General features: G+C 36.6%; 1 protein-coding gene across 11 annotated transcripts in view; it reads right to left on the bottom strand.

Annotated features, from left to right (window-relative positions):
* NAV3 (neuron navigator 3) overlaps positions 1-22,024 on the bottom strand; it is a 523,919-nt gene that overhangs the window by 82,248 nt on the left and 419,647 nt on the right. For 9 of the 11 annotated variants that reach the window (XM_048934384.1, XM_048934394.1, XM_048934333.1 and 6 more), the window contains 4 exons: positions 17,618-17,726; positions 16,835-17,218; positions 13,240-13,359; positions 7,367-7,387 (listed from right to left, as the gene is read on the bottom strand). In XM_048934384.1, coding sequence (XP_048790341.1) covers positions 7,367-7,387; positions 13,240-13,359; positions 16,835-17,218; positions 17,618-17,726 — 634 coding nt within the window. The remainder of the gene's footprint in view (positions 1-7,366; positions 7,388-13,239; positions 13,360-16,834; positions 17,219-17,617; positions 17,727-22,024) is intronic. The other 2 variants (XM_048934354.1, XM_048934360.1) reach the window with 1 other exon arrangement.

Below are 22,024 nucleotides of genomic sequence, written 5' to 3'. Positions count from 1 at the left end.
TTAATAAGTTAGCTTCAGCCAAGTCTTGCAGGCAAGAGATAAGGCCTGAGAAGAAGCATCATGAAGTAATGCTATCCAAATGGGAATACAGAAGGCTTTTATAAAAATATCAGAGGACAAAAACTAGCAGTAGGAAGAAGAACCCATTAACGAAGGGGGTATGTTTTTAAATTAGCTTAAAAATAAAGGATGTAGTGCTTTCTTAAAAAGCCTTGTTTAACCATATAAATTAGAACTCTGGCAAAACTTTGGCTTTAAAATCCCATTTTTTTTCCAGTGATCATTTTTTAAAAATACTTCTAAAATTTTTCTAAAATGTAGAGAAAAATAGCAGGCAGAACGTCTTCATGGAAAAACATTAATATACTACCAGCTTTCCAAAAATGCATGAATGATTGCCTATGTTCTCATCCAATAAAACATTATCTGGCTGACAAAAATAAGACAGTCAATGCAAAAACAAAAATGTACTCAGAATGCAAAGAAGTATTGTGATTGTTTAACTTCAGGAAAATTAAAGGAACTTGAGTATACAAAGTGAAATAGTGTGTAAAGCACACTGTTTGTACAACTACTCTAACTTGCAACATATCTACCAGAAGGTTGGTCATTTTTTGTATAAAATAATTACAGTCATATGTTTTTTACCATCTCTGCTGTTATTTTCATAAGATTTACTGGGATCGTAATAGAAGCCAGCTGATCCTTAGGGCTTGTCCTGATGGCACTGGCACATAGACTTCATTACAACATGGCAGATAAATACGGATTAGAGAACTTAGAAACTACAGCAGAGAAGAAATCAGTACTTTTTTTGCTACTACAGGATATTACTCTGAAGTACTATTCTGATAAATATATTTTTCTGACATAATGCAGCATTGATTTATTTAGCATTTGATATAGTTTTCTATCTCGTCTATCTGACTAAAATGTTACACACAGATACTGCAAGTTACATTCCCTTGTTCATACCAATTGCACCCAGAGCACCTCCGGGGCATACCAGGATTTTCACAGCCTAACAACAAATGGAAAGTAGTGAAATGTCTTTTATAATTGAGAGCATCTGAAGGGCTCTTGAGCAACCATTCAGCTAAGTGAAGCAGCTGGCAAGAGCTGAAGCATGAAGCTAGAGGAGCCACACCAGCTCTCTTGAGCTGCTGGCAGTCTCGCAGGGACTGCTAGGGCTCCCTCTGTGCTTGGCCAATCTCTGCAACAAAGGGCCCAGCATATTCCACTGCAAGAACCTACTGCATCCATGGCAAAAATAGAGTCAACAGATACACCTGCAGTCTTTTCAGCCAACAGCCTATAAAGTCATTTCAGAGCATCCCAGTTGAGTGGGATGAGGATAACACACAGTCCTCTTTTCCTGGTGTACCAACCAGAGCCAACGTCAGCCTCACATTTTTGCATGCTGTACTTGTCATGGCACATATGCTCTTTGGAATAGTGTTGCCAGTATCCTTTTGATGTTTTGTGCGCACACAGCCTCAGAAGATCTTTAGGTGTTAAAGAGACACATGATAATTCTCCTTAGGTACATAATTAGCAACAAGATTTGCCCATTCTTCATGATAGTCACTTCTCTGCTGTGTCCCTAGGAGTTTCCTGTTCCAGGTTCAGCCCAGACCAACAGTTCATTTTCTGGCTGCCCTTTTCACATATGCTCCTTTTTAAGAACTGCAGGGAAAGTACTAAATCATTCTTAGCACTCTCTGGCTTACTGTAAAGAAAATTTAGAGTGTGTTAACTGTCTTTTGGGGGAAGCTTTTAATGGTGAATATGGTCTTGTGTGTACAGTATGCACTAGAGACCCACAAGAAAGCAGACAACATGGGGGGCCAGTGTAGGAGTTGCTCCATCTTTCAGTGGGGCCAAGTACTAAAATGCAAATAATAAATGGTAGACTGATTATATATATCACAAATCCACAGTATTCTCATGAGATTGTTCCAGCAAAAATACACTTGTCTTCTAAAATCATACTGGTTCAACATAGTGCTGTTTATTCTTCTTTCAGGAACAGAAAAGTACAAAAAAACACAGCAAGATTCATAGCTGAGTTTCCTTAAAGAGCAAAGGCTTTCTGTGACATGTACATTAATCTACAAATTTACCCTGAGGAAATTCTCCAGGGTCAATTGAAAAGAGTAAGTAATTTGCTAAATCTGCAACTTTAGCATCCAGCTCTTGAATCTAATCACATATCATTCAGGAAGATCTGGTTATGTGTATGGCCTAATCTTTAAGTTATGGCAAACTCTTACAAAAAAATTTTTAGAAATAGTGTGGAGAATAGGACAGAAGGCTGGAAAAGCAGGAGACACTTCAAATCCAGCTTTATGAGGAACAATGGCTTCTTACAAGGATCACCAGCAAAAACAAAATCTGAGATCCCTTTAGTTTGAGAAGTATTTTTACAAAAAGCTGCAACTTGAAAAGTTGAAGAATCAACAGCAATTTGGCATCATAATACCCTATGGCAAAGCCACAACTACAAACCTAAAAATGTGCTGCTACCTTCTGGAAAGAAAAGATCAAAACCCTTATTCTTATGACAATTCAATTATTGTTGAAATAAATGCAATGTTTGGATTTACTGCTGTTTTCCTAGAAGACAGGGAACAGCTAAATGTTCCCAGCTGGGCATGGTAGAGAAGATATCTGCCATGTTCCTAAAGCTTCAAGAAAATGAATATCACATACAAAACTCCTCACTGTTCTGTTCCTCTTTGTATCAACACCACAGCCAGCGCGAGAAATAAAGCTCCTGTCAAGGAAATAGTTATGATTCCCTGAGTAAGTGCTAGATATGCTCACTGAGGACTAAGAACCAATACTGCATGAAGCACTGATGGTCAGTTACCTTCAGTATTTATCCCCTCTGTGCAGAGTTGTACCAAGCAGCAATCCAAAATTAATAAACTCTCTACTGTAAATTTTCTGTGATGGAGTCTGCTCTTACTGCTAACACTGGAAATCTGCAGAAATTCTTGAGGCTCACTTACCACTACTCAGCAATTCAGAGGCACACTGGAATGACACACATATACAAAGCACAGTCTTATTAAAATTTCCTACACTGCCAGTCCAATCAAGTTGTTCTAAAAGAAAACATGATGGATAATATTATAGAATGTAGCTAATAAAATATGGTTGGAAAATTAGCTTTCACAATATATCTGCAAGGCTTTAAATTATAATTGTCAACACAAAAAGACTATTTTTCCTAAATGGTTTTCAATTGAGTTCATCCACTTTATATTCATCCATTTCCTGAGAGTATTATTTTATCATTAATATAAATGATTAAAGAAAGAGAAAGAAAGATGTACAAGATAGGAGATCATAAACTTCTTTCTATCCTGAACAAAGGGGAAATACATAGAATAGAGCCAATTCAGTGTGGTTTTTTTTTTAAGCATCAAAAGATTTCGGTCATATATGGCATACTAAGGCAATTCTTTTCATGAAGGGGAATGATTTTCACTTGAAGAGGAAAAGGAATAACTTTTTATCTTTAAAGAAACATTGAATTTTCTTTCAATAGCTTTTCTGTACAGAAACTGGTTTTCCTAAAATGGAGCTATTCTAAAATCCCTTGAAAGGCAATTCCTTCTACCAAGGGATGACCCCTGGATGACACTATGTCATGTCATGCTGTGGCTGATGTAAGTACATACAGGTTTGTCACATCACTGCAGTGCACCATTAGAATTTCTTTCATTTTAGGAGAAAACCAAACAAAATCAAAACCAAGCCAAAACAAACAAACAAAAGAAAATCTTTCTTTTTTTTTTTTTGTCTTCAAAACAAGGGTGCTCCATCTTAACATAAGGTAAAAGCTAGCTGTCTAGTTATGTTTTAGGTGTAGGCAATGAAAAGATGAGAGCTTCCAGATGGTGGTTCACAAATTATGAAGATTATACACTGTTATTGGTCACTTGCTTCTCATAAAGCTTTACCTTTCTTCCAGTTACACCAGATACAGATCATTCATTAAATTGAGTCTACTTTGGTGTTTGAATCTGGCATAAATATCTAATAGAAACATCAAGATTTGATTTCAAAAATTAAGATAAGCACAGCTCACCTTAATTCCTCGTGGCTTGTTCCTAACATTCATGATCTTACACCTAAAACTGAGTGTGTATTTCAAATCTGAATAAACATATTTTCAGATTTCAGGCAATGGCTATCAATATTAATCCGTTAATTAATGAACAATTGGAAGATAGGTAATGCATAGATTAGTATTTTCTGTTTCAGCAGCCTTTTTTCCAGAACCCAATTGAAATCCATTGATTTGAAATATCTGAATTTCATCTTTAACACGATATCCTGGGGAATTCACAAAAAAAAGAATTGTAGCATATGAAAATGCTAAAACACTCCAGCTTGTATCAGTAAGATTTATTTCTAAAAAAAACCACCTTGAGGAATGAAGAATACCTGTTCTGTCAATTATTGTACTTCTCAGGGAAATGCAATTATTTTCAAAGCCATACATGCTTTAATATTTCAGTAAAGCGATTTTTTGCTTTCCTGAATTTACCTACACAGCAGTTAATAGCTTTAGCAGCCATTTTACATTCTATTCTACAGTGCAAAATGGATCTAGAGAAACATACATCCAAAATAAATATAAGAGGAAGTTTAAAACACTGGAGATAAAAGTTGGTGCACACAAGCAATGGATTAAGGAAATATTTGTTCAGATAAGATTAAATGAGGAGAAGCTATTTAAATTTTTTTAAAATAATATAGTTTACACCATTTAATCTGCTATAACTATATTGCATTCTTTTGTACAAAACTTGATTTGCAAAATGCACTGCGGGTTCCACTCTTAAGTTTACACAACTGATCATGCTTAAATTGTTATGGTAATCTTTTGTTTACAAAAGAGATCTTTGAAGACTTAATATTTTAGCAATTAGCTACAGATGAGATTGGTGCTGTAACTTCAAAAGAAAACAAACTCTAAGCACATCGCTGCACCATTTCCCTATAAGCAGCTGAGGCTGTCACAACAGCAGCCAAAGAACAGATAGGAGTGGAAGGATCGTCTCTTCTCTCCCCACCACAAGAAGACTCAGAAGTGATACTTAAGGTTTATAAAGCAAAATGTTGACACACACATAAAAAAGAGGTTTTGTTTTGTTTTGTTTTAACAATTGGAAAGGTTAACAGGTGTTGAACTCCACAGCAGGCATCACGCAGCAAGGAGCATTCTCTGCTCTGGCTGGTTGCTTTGCAGCCAGTGCTGCATCCTTCCCAGCTTATCCTCCATGCTTTCTCCTTTTGAGCAACCTCTTTAGCCAGCTCACAGGGATGACAGGCTATTTCTTCCTTTGGAAATAAAATACTCCCACTTTTTTTTTTTTTTTAACCTGCCTGGCTTTCGATACATTCTTCTCTTCATTTTGTCTGATCATAAACAGCCCATAATCAGATTTCAACTAGATTCCAGTCTTCTTTTTTAGCCATTAATGATGAAGTTACCTTGTAATGCAGTTCCCAATACAAAATAGATTGAACATCACCACAAGACTGATAGCATCATTGCTTTAAACTAAGAGTAGCACAGTGCAATTGAAAGGGTCAAAAGCTTGTGGTTTCCCCTGCCACACTGAAGGCATCCTCACAAGTGAAGTAAATATGCACTCTCATCCTTTGGATGCTAAGCTTAAATTAAATGATCTCCATTTTGTTTCTTCCTCATCATTCTGCTGAAGATGCCAAATCCAAGTGATCTTTAAAGTGAACTTACCACTAACAAATCAAAAGCAAAGGATTTTTATGGCATTTCAAAAGAATTGCTTTCAATGGAAGTGCTAATTGGAATATTCTCTTAATTTGTCAATTATGTTTGTCAAACATGCCCATATAAGCATATGAAAAAGTACTTCAATCTGGTAAGAAGCAATCAGAAAAACAGTTCTTCAATAAATGACTTAAGTAGTAAATGAGAATAGCTTACTCCATGAGGAACTACGTCTCTCTGCTGAAAATTAGAACAAAAGACAGCTGAGTGATCACAAATTGCTGCCTCTCCAATGCTAAATTCTCAAAATTACAATTTTTATATCCAGTTTCATGAATTATATCTAAAACATACCATGTTTTTATGTCTGAACTGTAATCTCAATTGGAATTATTTCATTGCATATTTCAGTAAGTTTTTTTGTTTTGTTTTGTTTTTAAATAGGTATGCAGGAGAACAAAATTACAACATTATTTCCTCCAGCCATCAACCAAATAACCAAATCAAGACATCTGAAAGAACATCATATGCTTCTCGACTTCAAGGCTCAAATATGCATCACACGGGAGATAGAAATTCTTTGATTTTATCTTTTAGGTGTTTTGGGTAATGATTTATATCTTGCTACCCATGTTTTGTTCTAACACAAGGGAGCCAGTATGATAGTCTTTGCTGACAGTGGTGAAATACAGTAGTGAACCAAAATCACGCTGCTAGTGAAACTGGAAAGTGCATTTTAGCTAGCTATTATTAAATAATATTATTATTGAATACACTGGTACTCTCCTCAGAAGTAAATTACAATCAAAATAAACCATCTGCATTTTTCCTGCAGGGAAAGTAATAGCAATCTGTTAAAATATGTTAAGTCCAGCCTCGTTTCAAATAAATATAGTTTCAAATAACTTTTAAGTATCTAAGCAAAACTTGGAGATGAGCAGAAATAAAGACTGCATGACATTAATGCACAGCTCCACACCACCCACTCTGAAGAAACAGATTTGTGAAAAAGTTAAATGTGTCAGCTGTAAACAGACACTCTTCAGTTTAATGGCCCTACAGAAAATCATATGCTCAATTCATTTAGCACCACATGAGAATGCAATTCACTTCCATTCCTTGTAAGCCTAAAAACTTTCTTCCAATAATCCCTTTTTCACAAAACTGAAATTAGTTGATATTGTCCCTCTTTCTACCACTTGACAAAAAAAAAAGCAACAAAGAACAGAAAACTTCATTTGTCATTCACTCCATGTAAACACTTGCAGCTCATTCTTGTTTCAAAGTAAGCATCTGCCATGCAATGTTCTTGCATTTTCAAATGTCATTTCCTTATGAAAGCTGGATGTAAATAAACATTTCTGCAGACACGATGGTGCAGGATCATGACATTAACATACTAATGACAGCATGCTAACAATGCAGTTTTTATCACCAATACTAATAAAATATCCAATCTAACAGCTTACATAGCTGTTAAGTGCTTCCACGTTCTGGTCTGTAGTACTGTAGGCAACTTCCACAGACACTTAAAGCAACTAAGGAAGGGGACAACCTCACAAAGCAAGACCAAAGCCCAGTTGTTCTGCTTACCTTATATTGTCCAAATCCTTACTTTTGGAAGCATGATCAGAAATAAAGTCATACTCAATTCAAATGCAATTCTTTCTAAATTAATAACGCTGTACAAAATCGCATTACTGAGAATTTTATTTTTAATTTTGTGTTATAAAATAAGGCATTTATTCTCAAAGGATGCTAAGTACTTTAAGATAAAATGAGCCAAAAAGCCAGGAGCGCTTCTTTTTGATATAATTATTCTATTCTTCATGCATGGATGCACACGTATCTATGCTGTAGGTAGTTAAATTTAATAGTGTACTTATTTTGCAGAAACGTAAAAATATATATATATATATTATGCATTGAAATAGATGGTTCTGAATAGTAACATTCTTGATAGCCTAACAGATGCCAAAATGGGGAAAGATTTACATCAGAGATTATGAAAATGCAGGATCATTCGAGAATAATAAAAGTAAATGGTGGGAAATGTTAACAGTAACAGCTGTGAAAAGAAATTATACAAGATTAAAAGGATAGAAGAGAGCAACAATAGCAAAAACAGAGCTTTAAATTTAAATTGCTCCACAAGAGGCATACTTTAATTATGCTTTCTTGAGATATTTGAGTAATAATTGCAGAAACAGTGAAATATAGATGTTTATAATTATTTCAGTGTCCTAAGGACCTACTAATACTGTAAAACCACAGCCAGGAAAGTTATAGCAGGTCACGCAACTAGATGAATGATGCTAACTTTAAGGTCAATAACCACTTTTTTTAGTTTAGCCCCAGCCCCAGCATACTAAGAGGTAAAGTCAGGTGCAGCAGATGTACAGGAAGCCTCCCACAGTGCAATAGATTAACAGCAAAAGAAGATTGGCAAATATATAGAGGTGTACGTGTCAATTTTACAGTTTATTATTTCATTCCTACAGGATTTTTGTGCTATTTCCATTGGCACTGATCCTTAGAGCTGGACAGAGCTGAAACGTTGGGAGATGGAAGGGCAGGTTGGACATGTGCAGACAGTGAAGAACACAAATGCCATGGAATACACATTTCCTTTTAACTATTCATAGTAAATTCTAGAAGCAAAAGGTAACAGCTGCAACACAGCAGAGGAGTGATCACATCAACACCAAACTGGGTGCACATTGAAGGCCGCACAGTGCTCACATACATGATATTTCACAGAAGTAACTGGACAGGAAGGTAATACAAAGTATGCTCGTTCACTGAACAACCTCTCAAGGAGTCAAGTTCTAAAACACCACCATCAATTCCACTCTAATGTCAATTTTCCAGCACAAGACTGGGCTCATATTCCATTAGGATTTTAAGTTACTTCATGGTCTCTCTTGGCCTCTTCTGACACTACCATGAAATAGGGCTCCCAGTTCAATACCTTGAAGATCCTTTTCCAAAAGTACAATATTGCACCTCAAGGTTCATCTATTCTGACAAATACCATAAGAAGACTAACAGACATTCATGCAGAAAGTTAGTAAACCTCAAGCAAAATCTGGAATTATTTTATTATAATTAATAATGTATTACGGTGATTATGGTTTGGCTGAGAACAAGCAGACCAGGCTGAATGCATCTGAGCTAACTGCCAAATCTTCTACACACGTGACAGATGGTGGAAACATTTTCAGGGCTCCCTGTGCACAAGAACTCTGAAACCATGCAAAAGCAGGCTCAGATTCAATGTAACAGCAAAATCACAAAGCAGGTCATGATGAAATCACACTAAGCAGAGCGCTAGCTACCTTTAAGGATTTGGCTTTTTCCAAGGAAAAGATGAAAAAAATGCAGTCGAGATGTCAGGAGAAAATAGCAGCATAACTTAACCATCGTGAAAACGAAGAAATCTGTGACTTTTGATAGCGTGCTAAATTCAACAAGTGTGGAAGAACAATGCGACTGAACTCAGTAGAGCTATATGCCCTCCTCAGAAGGGCTTCATCAGGCCTCCTTAACAGCTTTTAAGGACAATACAGGGTGGTTTGGAACTACTACTATTTACCTTTCAATGAACCTTACTCTTTCCAAGAATATAATTCATTTTGTGTGGTTCTGTTTAATCTCTTTTGGCTCATCATACCTTGAAAAAGGTTTTCAACTCCAAGAATGTTCCTTAAATACTCCCTCTAAGAGTCCCAGAAGGCAAATGATAGAGAGTAGAGCAGGAAGATAGAAGAATAAATGAAAAGTAATATCATACCACTTAGAACTCTCCCAAACACACCCCTAGTTACGCTCACTGCAAACAATGTGTCTTGCTCTCTACCTAAATTTTTATGGTATCTGACAGAAGGTAACTCACTAATAAGGAAGAGGCACCTACAGACAAAAAATGTCAATAAAAAAAAAAAATCAAGAGAAGAAGATCCAACCATTGACACGTGCCAGTTCCCTTCATCCTTTTACTGAGCCATTTCAGTTCTTTCCCCCAGAACAAACAACCACTCTGCATTCCTTTCTACAGTGATCTGCTTTCCAGAGCAGCACGCAAGCAACACTTGAGCCTGAGCTTATGTCGTGTTCATGCATTCAACTTTTTATGAAGTTGTTCAAAGGGCAATTTAATATTATTGCTTGGATGAGTTTACTTGTGCTGTTTCCAAAAGGAGATCCTTGAATACTTTGCTTTCTGGCACTCACCAAATAAGCAGAAATGCAGGTGTCATCAGAAACCAACTTAAGTGTGCAAGTTGGAGACCTGATTGTCTTTTAACACAAGATTATGCCCTTAATTTTAATGAATTACTCCAGAATAAGCCCTGAGACAAGAATTAGATTGAAAGTATAAATTTTCCAAAAATGGTATTACTCTTATAGCTATTATCAGCCCACCTATCTGATGAATACTGTACTGTCAGCTCACAAAAACAAAGAAGCTGTAAAATGTAAGCAGAAGCCGCAGTTTAGGTCATTAGAGAAAATCTAAGATGAATTTTCATGAAGAACATGGATCTGCTGTCAGCAAAACTTGCTGGCTGTAGTGATGGACAGACAGTTTCTCTCCTTGGATGCCAGCTAATGTAAGTCAGTATTTGCAACCTATCGTTTATTTTCTCCCTGCACAGAGATGCCAGCAGAATCTTTTACAACAGAAAGGGCAGGGCAAATCCTGCCAACTACGAAAATGGCTTATAATAATGATACTATAGAGAAAATGCAAATGTTGTTCATGTATCTATCTGGCCAACAGAAAATAGAATAATGCTCCTTAATGGAAGTTCATCATATTAGTGGCAAAGAATACCTTGAAACCCTGAAATAATCCCCCTCTACTTTCCAAAATATAAAAATTATATGTAAAAGCCACCTGAGATGATAATGAATCTCATGTACCCGCACTGTTGTGAAGTTTCAAAACATCTCCTTTCAAACAAAGCAGGAGTCTCAGCAATTTCTATACTGCTTTCTCATTTGATTTCATATAAATGTGATATGCTTTGGTGAAGATCAAAGAAATAGTTTTATTGAGTGACCTAGAACAATTTTTTTGTGATTCATTTTTGGCAAGCATATGTTTTGCTGTCGTCAAAACTCATAAAACTACTTGAGCTTTTCCCACTTCCTAAACACCTTCTTGTCACTTAAAGGAATAGAGTACACTGATACGCAAAAAAATAAGTGTCAAAGATGATTAAGTTTCTAAAAATCAAGCACTGAAAGGTCAGAAAATGGCAAAGTAGTCTAATCTTTAATTTAAATTCCTCATGCCAGTGCATCATGATTAAGCTTTTAATTATATGATAATAAATGGCATGTAATATGACATCCCATTTAAAGGGTCTGGACAAGCACAAGCTGTCATTGTTTGTATAAGGGTAAACTGTCAGTACAAAGTAAATCCGACTTCACTATAGGCTTTAACCTCAAAAAAATTACTTTGAGGACTGCTCATGCAGTTTACTAATGTCAAGAGCAGTCTGAGAATGTACAATGAAGATTGAATATATGTAAATTTTAGTTGTTGAGATCAAATAACTCTTCCATAAGTATGCATGAATTCCAGTATTTTAAAAGCTTTGCGTCTTGCGTAACACTGGTCAGCTTTTCGCTCAAGACCCGAAACAATCTCCTGACAATTCTGAACTCTCTGCTTTAAAATCTAACATGAAAAAGACTCAGAGATGAAAGGCTCAGAAACAACATAGTAGTTTTGGGCGTGCTATTTTTTAGCTACTCTGATAAGTCTGTGTAAACAAACCAAAACAGATTTATGTATTGGCAAATACTGGGCAACCTCATTAACTTAGAACTGATAGCCTCTTCGTATTTTCACATCCAGAACATACATAATTGCACACTATACAGAACAAATTAACACATACATTACTGAATAACACATCAAAGAAAAACAAGCACAAAGGCTTTGAGTGGCATTTAGGGTAGGAAGAATGAGAAGAAAATTTTAAAATCCCTAAATTTGGACTTCCTTTTTCCCAGGAAAATTTGTGGTTTGAAATCTGGTTGTGAATAATTCAAAGTAAGATCTCTAATAACTTCCCATCCCAAATGAACTCGATATAAAGAAACATTAAAATGTGGCATTATCTAAGTTCTCTGTCTTTAATTATTGTATTCCTAACTCCCAAATTGTCCACCATTTCTCCCACTTTATGCTTAAGGTTCTTGTTCTCACATACAGAGCTCACAAAAGTCTCTCCTGCCCACATTTCATTTTCTCCTTCTGTTACTGCCTGAGTTCTATCCAACTTATTTTTCTTAAACGCCTACTAACACTCTTCTGGTCTTTGCATAGCATCATTGCTTGTGTTCCAAATAACCAACACAAACCATATAAAAGTGATTTTTTCTTCAAGGTCAATAAGTGTTAAATCTGTTAAAGCAATCCTTTATTTTAAGTAACTAGAATCTCTAGAAGAAAATTATGTTGTCTATCTTACTGCACTGCATTTATTGTTTAACTAATGCAGACTATTCCTGACTTGTGTCATAGATATATTTCCACTGAAAAACTGGGAGAAGTGAAAATAATATCATATCTAGATTATTGTTCTGAAGCTTCAACTAGCTTACTGGGTTTACAAAACCAAAGCTGCTCCACAAATCTTTCAACTCTTCTTGATTAAAAACATTGATTTTGAAAGGATGGGACTAAACCCCTAAAACTGAAGACTGCCAAATTTCACAGCTGCTCCTTATCTCTGTGATTGTCTGACCAAAACCTCAGAGCTGACAGCTCTGTGATGATGAAGTTCTGCAAAAGTTAGGTTATGGATCTGTATTCCCCAGAGATGGACACAAGCCAAAAGAAAACTCTTGCATGATCTTCAGAAGTACTAGTGGGAGTACGTTTTTATATTCACACCTATGTATACGTGTACGGGGGTATGATAATGTTTCTTTTCATGCTGCATAAATAGTAGAACATAACCACACTTATCGCCTCCCACTGCTCAGGGGCAGTATAGGGGAAGAAGAGCAGGGTTCTGGTTCCAGCTAACTCCAGAATTGTGTTCTGCCCCACTTGTCAGGCACAAGCAAGCTCCCTGCTGCCTAGGGACTGTGTGTGCTCATCTACTGACAAGGCAACCCGTAAAAATCATGCCCTTCTTCAGAAATTCAAGTTTATAGGTCTGAGGTCTGAGCTGCTCAATATATTCACTCACACATTCAGCAATATATTCTTCCTCTGATTCCCCTTCCCTTGCAAGAAACTTGCTTTTCCCCATCCATTGCAGCATTTGGCATATTCAGTGATCACACATCTAGACTTTGAAGCTTGCTTTCTCTTGCTATTCCTTATGAGCAGGATAGTGGATGAGCAGGATAGCAGGCTAATTCCTTATTAGCAGGTATGGAGGATGAAAAATATCTGTAAAGCTCAGATAGGTTTTTACTGTGCAAAGCACCATTACCTGTCTGCATCCACGGTCACGTCATGAACCCCTCTCTGAATGACATCTCGAGAAGTAGCTAGGTCTGGTATTCGGTTCAGACTTCTCGTATATAGGTTGAGTCCTCCATCTGTCATGTACCTGAAAATAAACGTGTGGTCAATCAGTGGGAAATGCAGCCATCTGCCAACTGTGTTTCACTCTAAAGTTAATGGAGTGTGGAATTCAACTGCTTAAGGTGAAGACTATGCTATTGGATGTAGACTTAGACTAAATATTCCCAGCTTATGGGCTCAGTGAAGGGAGATTAGCTATGTGCTCATTTTCTAGGATCATTTGGTAAGAGTAACCTGTTTTGCCAAAATATATTTAGACTGAAGCTCTCAAATATCTTTGTAAATTTGAAGTACCTTTTAAGTACTGCAGTCTTGTCAAAGAATAACACTAGATGCAAGAGGTATAAATCTAATGGAAAAACAAAAGAGCAAACAAAATCATTCATCTAAATTGGAACAGAAATTAAGAACCTAAATCCATAGTCCGTGCTGGGATGCACACACTCATATATGAAGAGAGATATCACTGAAGCCCTTACAGTGGTATTTAAACATCTGTTTCTATCTGTGTTTCCTTTGCTTGATTCACATTATAGTGAATGACTAATGAATTCAACAGAGGGAATAGTGCTTCTTACTCACTAGAGAACCATTAAAGAATTCTGAATTTCAAGTGGCAGCAGTAATTTCTGAAATGTCTACCTACAATTTAGTTATCTCTGTGAGATGTTTAAAATGGTGCTTGTAAGTGAGCATTACTGTGAGCTTCTCTCAAGACCTCTCCATTATTTTCTTGAAGAAGCTTACATTAAACTGTCTGCCTTCAAAGACTTGATTTTTATACCTCCTCCTTGTTTTTGATAACTGAAAAATATTGGTGTACCCCAGTGAACCTATTAAAAAACAAATGTACAGGCTTACTGAAATAAGAGTGATCCTGAATGCTGGGAGAATGTCTAAAATACAGAAGTTCACTCCCAATTCAAACAATCTTTAACAAAAGTTCTCCTAGGGCCATGAAATGATGCCATTCAAATCCATCTTTCAGCCAAAGTGTCCAAGTATACAAACACTTGACTTTAATAACTCTACACGGACTCTGAAGCACAAGCCAAAACTCACACACACCACTGGTGCTCCAGATGTAGTGTTGGCCCTCATCCCATGTCTCCTTCTGGAGCTGATCTAGTACAAATCAATTGATCTCTCAATCCAGGAGACCGAGGGAGTGACACAGCAGTCAGCAACACCCATCATCACCCCTGTGATGTGAACTGGTCCAGACTTAAGAGTTCAAAGATGTGGTAGGGAAGCCCTGTGAGACACCAACAGCTTGGGACATCAAGCTGAATGGCAGTCTGGATGACGGCAACCTCATATACATTAAAACACAAAGGATTAGTTTGTTTATTTTTAACTAAATGTCAAGGGATCTGCAGTTCAGAAGGGGATTTCTGAAAGTCTGATATCAGAAATCTGCAGAAGATAACTTTAATTATTTTTTTCCTAAGGTACTAGATTTTCCTTTTATTTTGAGACTTTTTGAGAGATTATTTAGGAGGGGTATATTCAGCAATACACTCCAAGGTTCTTAAATTGCATATTAAATTTTGCTGTGGTTTGAGTGAAAACCAGTCTATATGGATTATGTACTCTATAACTAAGGCCTGAATGGAGAGATATTACAAGTCTCTTAACAGGCCTCCCTCACACTAAATTCTAATTACTGCTGCATTCCTATCCCCAAGTGTTTAAAGTAATTAAACTGAAAACGGAAGAGGAACGAAGAAGATAAGACTTTATATGCCTCGATGAATTCTGAATTTTCTGAACTTATTAACTTGCTTTTAACATTTACCACACCTAAAAACCTTAACTGAGCACACTGTAACTTACTGTCTATTGAGTCATACTTATTACTGATGCAAAGAAAAGTCACACAAGATGACTATATTCATTCTCTAAAGTGATAAGCTAACTAATACAACTCATCAGTCACTGCAAAGGATTCCGCTCTTTTTGAAATCTTTTTAAATAAATCTATGCATCCATTAAAGGCAGAATTTATATTTTCTTTATTATAAAAGGTCTTCAGACATTAAGCTATTACATTTTCAATATTAATTTTCTCTGCTTCTGTACTGTAGTCAAGACCTACTCTTTGTTTTCTTCGTTTCATTGTCTTTTCTAGCACACATGCATATGGCATCCAATTTTTTAGCCACTAATGCTACGCTCCGGGCAGGCTTATCAGTACTATTCCTTTCATAATCGACACAGTGTGTTAACAGATATAGGAATTCGCTTTCTTTACAGTTATGGTATTTCTAGAAATCAGTCTTTTGGTGCTGCTTGAGGTGAGACAATAATCAAGGCACAGGCTGGATTACAAATTCAGATTTCCTTTTAGGAACATATCATATTTGATTTCATCAGCTATCATTCTTTTATCATAGCTATACTTCAAAACAAAAGATTAGACTGACAGTCCTAAATGTATGCAGAGTGAAGTAGTGCAGGGTGACAAGGCCATTGGCTCTATGGGACTTTGTTCAAACCAATGTTTGAACGTCAACCACCAAGAACCTTTGAGGAGCCAACTTGTCACCTAAAATAAAATCTGCTGCAACACTGAACTGCAATTTATGTATGGATAACATTGTAATATGCCTTTTTTAAAAAAAATAATGCTTTAAAACTTTTAACATACATAGGGGTGAAGTAATAGGATGCATAGGAGTAAGAATTGTTCAATATTAATTTGAAACTAAGTTGTATATTTTTTTGTTATCTCAGCATAAAGACCCTTATACTATATATACTTACAAATCAGTCAGAAACTTACTTTTCAAAAAACTGAAAATTGAAAAAAAAAATTCTTTTATAGAGAAACTCAACTTCCACACGAAAAAAGTACTTTGGTCAACCTCTTGGTATCATAAGGAATGCTGTACCTCAAAGTCAATCAATTGATTGGCCAAAAAATATGTTTATAAGTAATGTTCAGTCTTCCTCCTGGATAAACCAGGATAATAACCATTCTATTCTTCCATCAAAAGATATTCCTCCCGCTCTGATGATATGCAATGCTGAAAAACTGCAGCATCATTTTGAAACACAGAGTACAGATGACAGTATGCAAAGCAGTTAACAGAGAAAGGCAGGCCTGTCAGCAACTGCTTTTCATTAGCTGGGTCCAATTCCATATCTACCATCTCTAATAAAACATAAAAATACTGCCAGAAAACCCATCTCAAGGCAAGTAGTGAAAACTGATGGTTTACCAGACAACTAAGAAATTCCAAAGCAATATACCTGTGTTCTTATCAACGCTCATTGCAAATTCATATTGATGTGAAAGAGAAGGATCTGGATTTGACAGCAGGTGGAACATTGCTGGCAACTTAGGGGCTTATTTTTATTACTATTATTTCTAATACATAGACTTTTATTAGCATCCATAATGCAGCTCCCACCTGTATGTCAGAATTTTTCAGGAAGATGCTAATAAAGAACTTGCCAATCTGATGTTAGTTCAAACAGCAGAAAGTGCTGCTTACCCACTATTGATGTCATCTGTTCTGAGACTTTTTCCAAGGATATCCCCATCACTCATGTAGCCGCCAGCGTCAACTTCAGAGGACATGTCCAAATCACTGCTTCCCTTCTCACTCACGTCGATCTGTGAGATATTTCCAAGGCGAGAAACAGCTGCTCGGCGAAGTGGGGTGGTGTACATGAATCGAGAAGGGTCTGTGTGGATGAATCGACTCGTGCTGCTGCGAGGATACCCAGCACCCAGGGATGGGGCATCTCCTGCCTGTAGCCGAGGACTGGCCTGCCCAAGCCTCCAAGTCACTGGGGTGGACCGGCTTGTCAAGCTCGGTATGCTTCTTCCATTCACTTCTGTTGTCACAGTGCTGTCAAAAGTTGTCTCCAATGTGCTGTCAAAACAAAATGGAGAAGTCAGAATGCTTCCTCTCATCCTGGGAGAAAGGATGGAGTATTAAAAAAAGTTGTGTATGTGTGCATGTCTGTCTGTCCACAGGCACACACATTTGTGTGATAAAAATGTTTGCTTGTAAATAATCTAGAATAAATTTTATTAAGTATCTATTAAAGGCTATTAAATGTGTATATGAAACAAACATCTTTGTGAATGATTGCATAAGACACTGACAGAAAAGTACACTGAAGTCACTTATAAGTGGTTGAGGGAGTCTAGAAAACAATACGGATGGTGTTATAGTTAATTTTCCCTTGTTAAGTCTCTAATTCATATAGCAAGTAATAACACATTTCTATAATCTGATATTTAAGTAGTCTACACAAAAGCAGCTTACCTGTGGCTTATCTGGGTCCCTCTAAGGCTGGACATAGTTTCTTCCAAATTCTGCCTCAGGTCTGCTATGTTCTTTACAGTTCTCATCCTTCTTGTTTCAGGGTCTTCCCCTGGAAGAAATAAAACGAAAGTCACATAAATTTAAGTGCATACAAATATATCATGTTAAATAGTTGAGAAAACATACGTATAATTGTAAACATCTCTGTCTCTTGTTAAAAAATAAAACCTCTTTCTTTCAGTAATAAAAACCACATATGCTGAAGTTAATGAAATATCCTGATAGGGCACAAATTTATTAATGAAACTCAGATTAAGAGTGTTTGGATTTTTATCTTCTACAATCAGAGCAAAATGCAACCCTGGACCACTTGAGATGTTACACAGCTTCTTTTTCCTCCCGGACATTTTACATGATGTGGCAAGAAATAAAGCCACAGTAAATTTGTGTTTGGAAAGAACTAGAATGACTTACAGCAGCTCTTCTGTCTGCACTTAACATCCAGACTATTTCAAAGTACTCAAATCATCTTACTTTAATGGTTTGGTTCCTGAAGTAGTAGATTATTCTATTATTATATTTTACTTGGGTTAAAAGTCAAAACACTCTTAAGTATGTGAATCATTTATATGATTATGGAATTTAGCAGCCTTCAGCAGGGATGCAACAAATAGCCACAAGTTGTGCCAGGTGAGATTTAGATTAGACATAAGGAAAAACATTTTCTCTCAAGGGATGGTCAGGAACTGGAATGGCCTGCCCAGGGAGGAGATGGAGTCGCCGTCCCTGTAGTGTTCAAGAGGTGTCTGGATGAGGAGCTATGAGATATGGTTTAGTAGCTTAGTGGTAGTAATGGCAATAGAAATACTGTTGGAATAGATGGTCTTGTATGTCCTCTCTTTTTTACTCCATCCATGACAAATTTGAAGTCATACCTCACTTTGTCAATCCTACTCATTATGGAAAGTTACCATCAATTACAATATCATGCAGTCACTAGACACATCTCTAATATCTAACTCCAGATTCCAACATTCCCATCCAGAAAAATCTTCTATTTTATTTCTTGAATTTTCAGAACACTGAGAAACTGTTTCATCTTTGAACACATCCATCATGACATAGTCTTGTGAATTTAAATTCAACATCGTACAAATTTCAAGATCAGAAATTTAAACATAGATAAAATACTATGTAGCACTGTAATATTTCACATTTGTAAAATGTAAAATACACATGAAAATTGATATCTAAGTTGCTGCATTTCTCATTCTGTTCTCATCCTTATTCTTCCCATGTTGATATGTGGATTTATACAAGTATAAATTCAACAAAGATGATGTCTCCAAGGAAAAGCATGGTGTATCATCTAAGTGACAGAAGCATGTCTGGGGACAAGAGAGCTGGGAAATATTCGAATAAAATAACCTGATAAGACAATCTAAATGCAACGTCTGTTTGATGACCTGAGTAAAACATACAAAGTTTATGTTGTATCAAAACCACATTTGTTTAACACGGGTTTACAATAGGCAGATTTGAATACAGATAGAGACATTTATTTCAAATACAAGAGAGAACCCGCTGAAAGAAATGGTATTATTTTATCCATGGTTAACTTAATTTATTTATTTTAATTTTTGACTAAAGGATGAAGTCTTTCAGATCAAGGACAAACTTGAATTTGCTACTGTGCTCTCCATGTTTCTGTCGTCTGCTCACTATGCAGGCAGTTAAGAAACTTTTGGCAGTTAATGGAAACATGTTATTGCATATAAATTCTGTATACCCTTTCTTTCTTCCCTGATAGCCCAAGGATGTACAGTACTATTCAACATACTCTGCAGCTCTGGTAGAATGTCAAGCTAGCTTTTGCAGCAATGCCAGTTTGAGGACTTCCCAACTACCCCACGACCAGCTATATCTTCTGCCCTTTTGCTGCAGCCAGTAGTTGTTCAGGAAGCAGTGCTATCCCAATTCTTTTATTGCTCTGAATAAATTTCACAGTGATTTCATGGCCAGACATCCACAAACCTCTGGCTCGGTGGCATGGAACCAACAATGGGGTGGAGACAAGTACTGCTGCCAAACCTTCCATCTCGCCTTGATGGCATGCCCACCCAGAAGGTTTTGCTCCTTAAAATGAGACATATGTGTGCATTGAAGGAGGCAAATGTTCACACTCGCTGAAATTACCACCACTAGTTCTGTGTTTTAGGCTAGGCATCTGTTAGTCAAGCACCTTGCTGATCAGTATATGCATGGATCCCATGTACTATTTGCAGAGGTTTCTGTGCCATACTGGAAAATCCTGTGAGGCAGAAGATTTCATGCCAAAGCTGTGCTGGAGATCATCCTGTTAGACTGAGCCTGCTGTTGAAAGCCCAGACAGAGCTCAGGCTGACTGTCCAGGACAGCCTCCAGGCAGATGCACACAGTTCTTCACTGCCATTGCTCTTTGTCCCTCTGGCAAATGCACTTAAATTTACTTTCAGGAGTGAAAGTGAATCTTCCTGCCACAATACTTACATGGGGGAAACTCCAGGCCTGTTCCCTACCTTGCCTCAAACCAAAAGTGAATCATAAGCTTGGTGGTATGAGACAATATTCTGTTAACACAGAAAGATAAATCTCAGAGTGTAGGCAGGCAGAATTAAGGCAAAGCAATCATTTACCTCTGTATTTATTTGAGGAACTGAATATAATCTGCACATACAATATCTTTGTCTTTTCCTTCCTTGTTCATCCTTGCCAGTTGTCCTTTGCTGTATGCTAACTCTGCAAATTCTTGCAGCAACAATGACAATAACTGTCTTTTTTAATATATATTGCACAATAACTAGTATAACAAAGCCTTCAGGTGCAATTGCAATAGCAAAAGAAAAAAAGTATGTTTATATGGCAAACTGCCAAAATATATTTTCACAGAGAACGTCTCATCTTCAGACAGATAACATCATAAAAAGTAGCACTCTTATCCCCTGGAAAGGTGGAAATTTTGAGATTTAATCTCTTCTGATGTCTCAGTCACACAGGGGTAATATCAAAAATACTTTTTCTAAAAGAGATAGAACTGGAACGTTATGAATGTTATGATCTTAAAATACTATGCAGTGCTATGAGCACTTACATAGCACTATATAGTATTTTAAGATCATAACATTCCAGTTATGATCCAGTTAGAAATCTCCATTATCATAGATACTGTTTTACAAATAACTATTATTTTTTCTTTCTCTTAAGAATGGACTGATGGGCTTATGCTGTATCCCTCATTAATAAGTCAAAAAGAATAAACAACTGACCACAATACTTGAAAAATTTTCTGTGGTGAGTGTGAGACTCTCAGACCTGACTTGAACCTGACATTATCTACATTTTCAGGACTTTCCTGTTGCTGCTAATGTACATAAAGTCTTCCACACAGAAGACCATAGGGCTGGTGGAGACATTATTCTGAAAGCTAGCTATACCTTGTTTGCCAGAACAGCCACTATGTGCTTATTGCAGAAGGACTGGGACACAACGGATAGGTTCAAAGGGATCCCAAATTCCTCCTGACATCCAGTTATAATAATAGGCACTGCCATCATGCAGTCTACCTATATTTGCATGCCCTCACATATCAGAAATGGTTTGTAATCTCAAGTACTCTGCTTTGCACACAAGAAAAATCATTCTGCTTCATGCACAAAAAGACTGGGATAAGAATGACTAAAACCAGGGCATTCTGAAACTTTCTTTCAAAATACTGTTCCTCTTACAAGGAAGTTGGATGTAGATATTTTACTGACCTCATGGATGTAATCTCCTTAAATTACTTGTAGATTCCTCATTGGTATTAAACATAAACATTCCAAAAATTTGCCTCCCAAATTCTTGCCTGTTAGTAGTGAAATGTTACAGCTTCTCTCAGTAAGTTTCTAAGAAACACTGTTTGTTCTTCCATTGTGTGAAATACACACATAGGAGACAAAATAAAGCACCTTACAGAAATTAAGGATCACCTAGGTTAAACTTTTACATTTACTATTCTCAATCTTACCCACATTGAACATTTAAAAATAGCGTTCAGAATCATTTTGGTACTTGAGTGTACATAATTACAGCCCAAAGCAGATAATGAGAGAATAATAATTGCATTAATTTTGTGATTTTCACTAAAGGATTCAAATATAAACAGCAGAGAATTTTTACTCTTAGACATAAACTTCATTCACAAATGAGAGTACCAGTGTCATTCTGCAGATGGGGAAACTGAGGCTCACAGAGAAGAGAGATTTGCTCAAGGATAGGTGAAGAGAAGCTGGAGAAGGTGAAGAGTTCAGCTGCCTTTGCTAACAAGCTTCTAATCTCTAGAAGAAATCTCTTCTAGAATACAGCTATAGTCTACCAGGTTAATCATAA

Source organism: Lagopus muta, chromosome 1 (genome assembly GCF_023343835.1).
Source record: "Lagopus muta isolate bLagMut1 chromosome 1, bLagMut1 primary, whole genome shotgun sequence".
NCBI lineage: Eukaryota > Metazoa > Chordata > Aves > Galliformes > Phasianidae > Lagopus > Lagopus muta.
The sequence above is the reverse complement of the archived record's forward strand: the minus strand, read 5'-3'. Positions and strand labels throughout refer to the sequence as shown.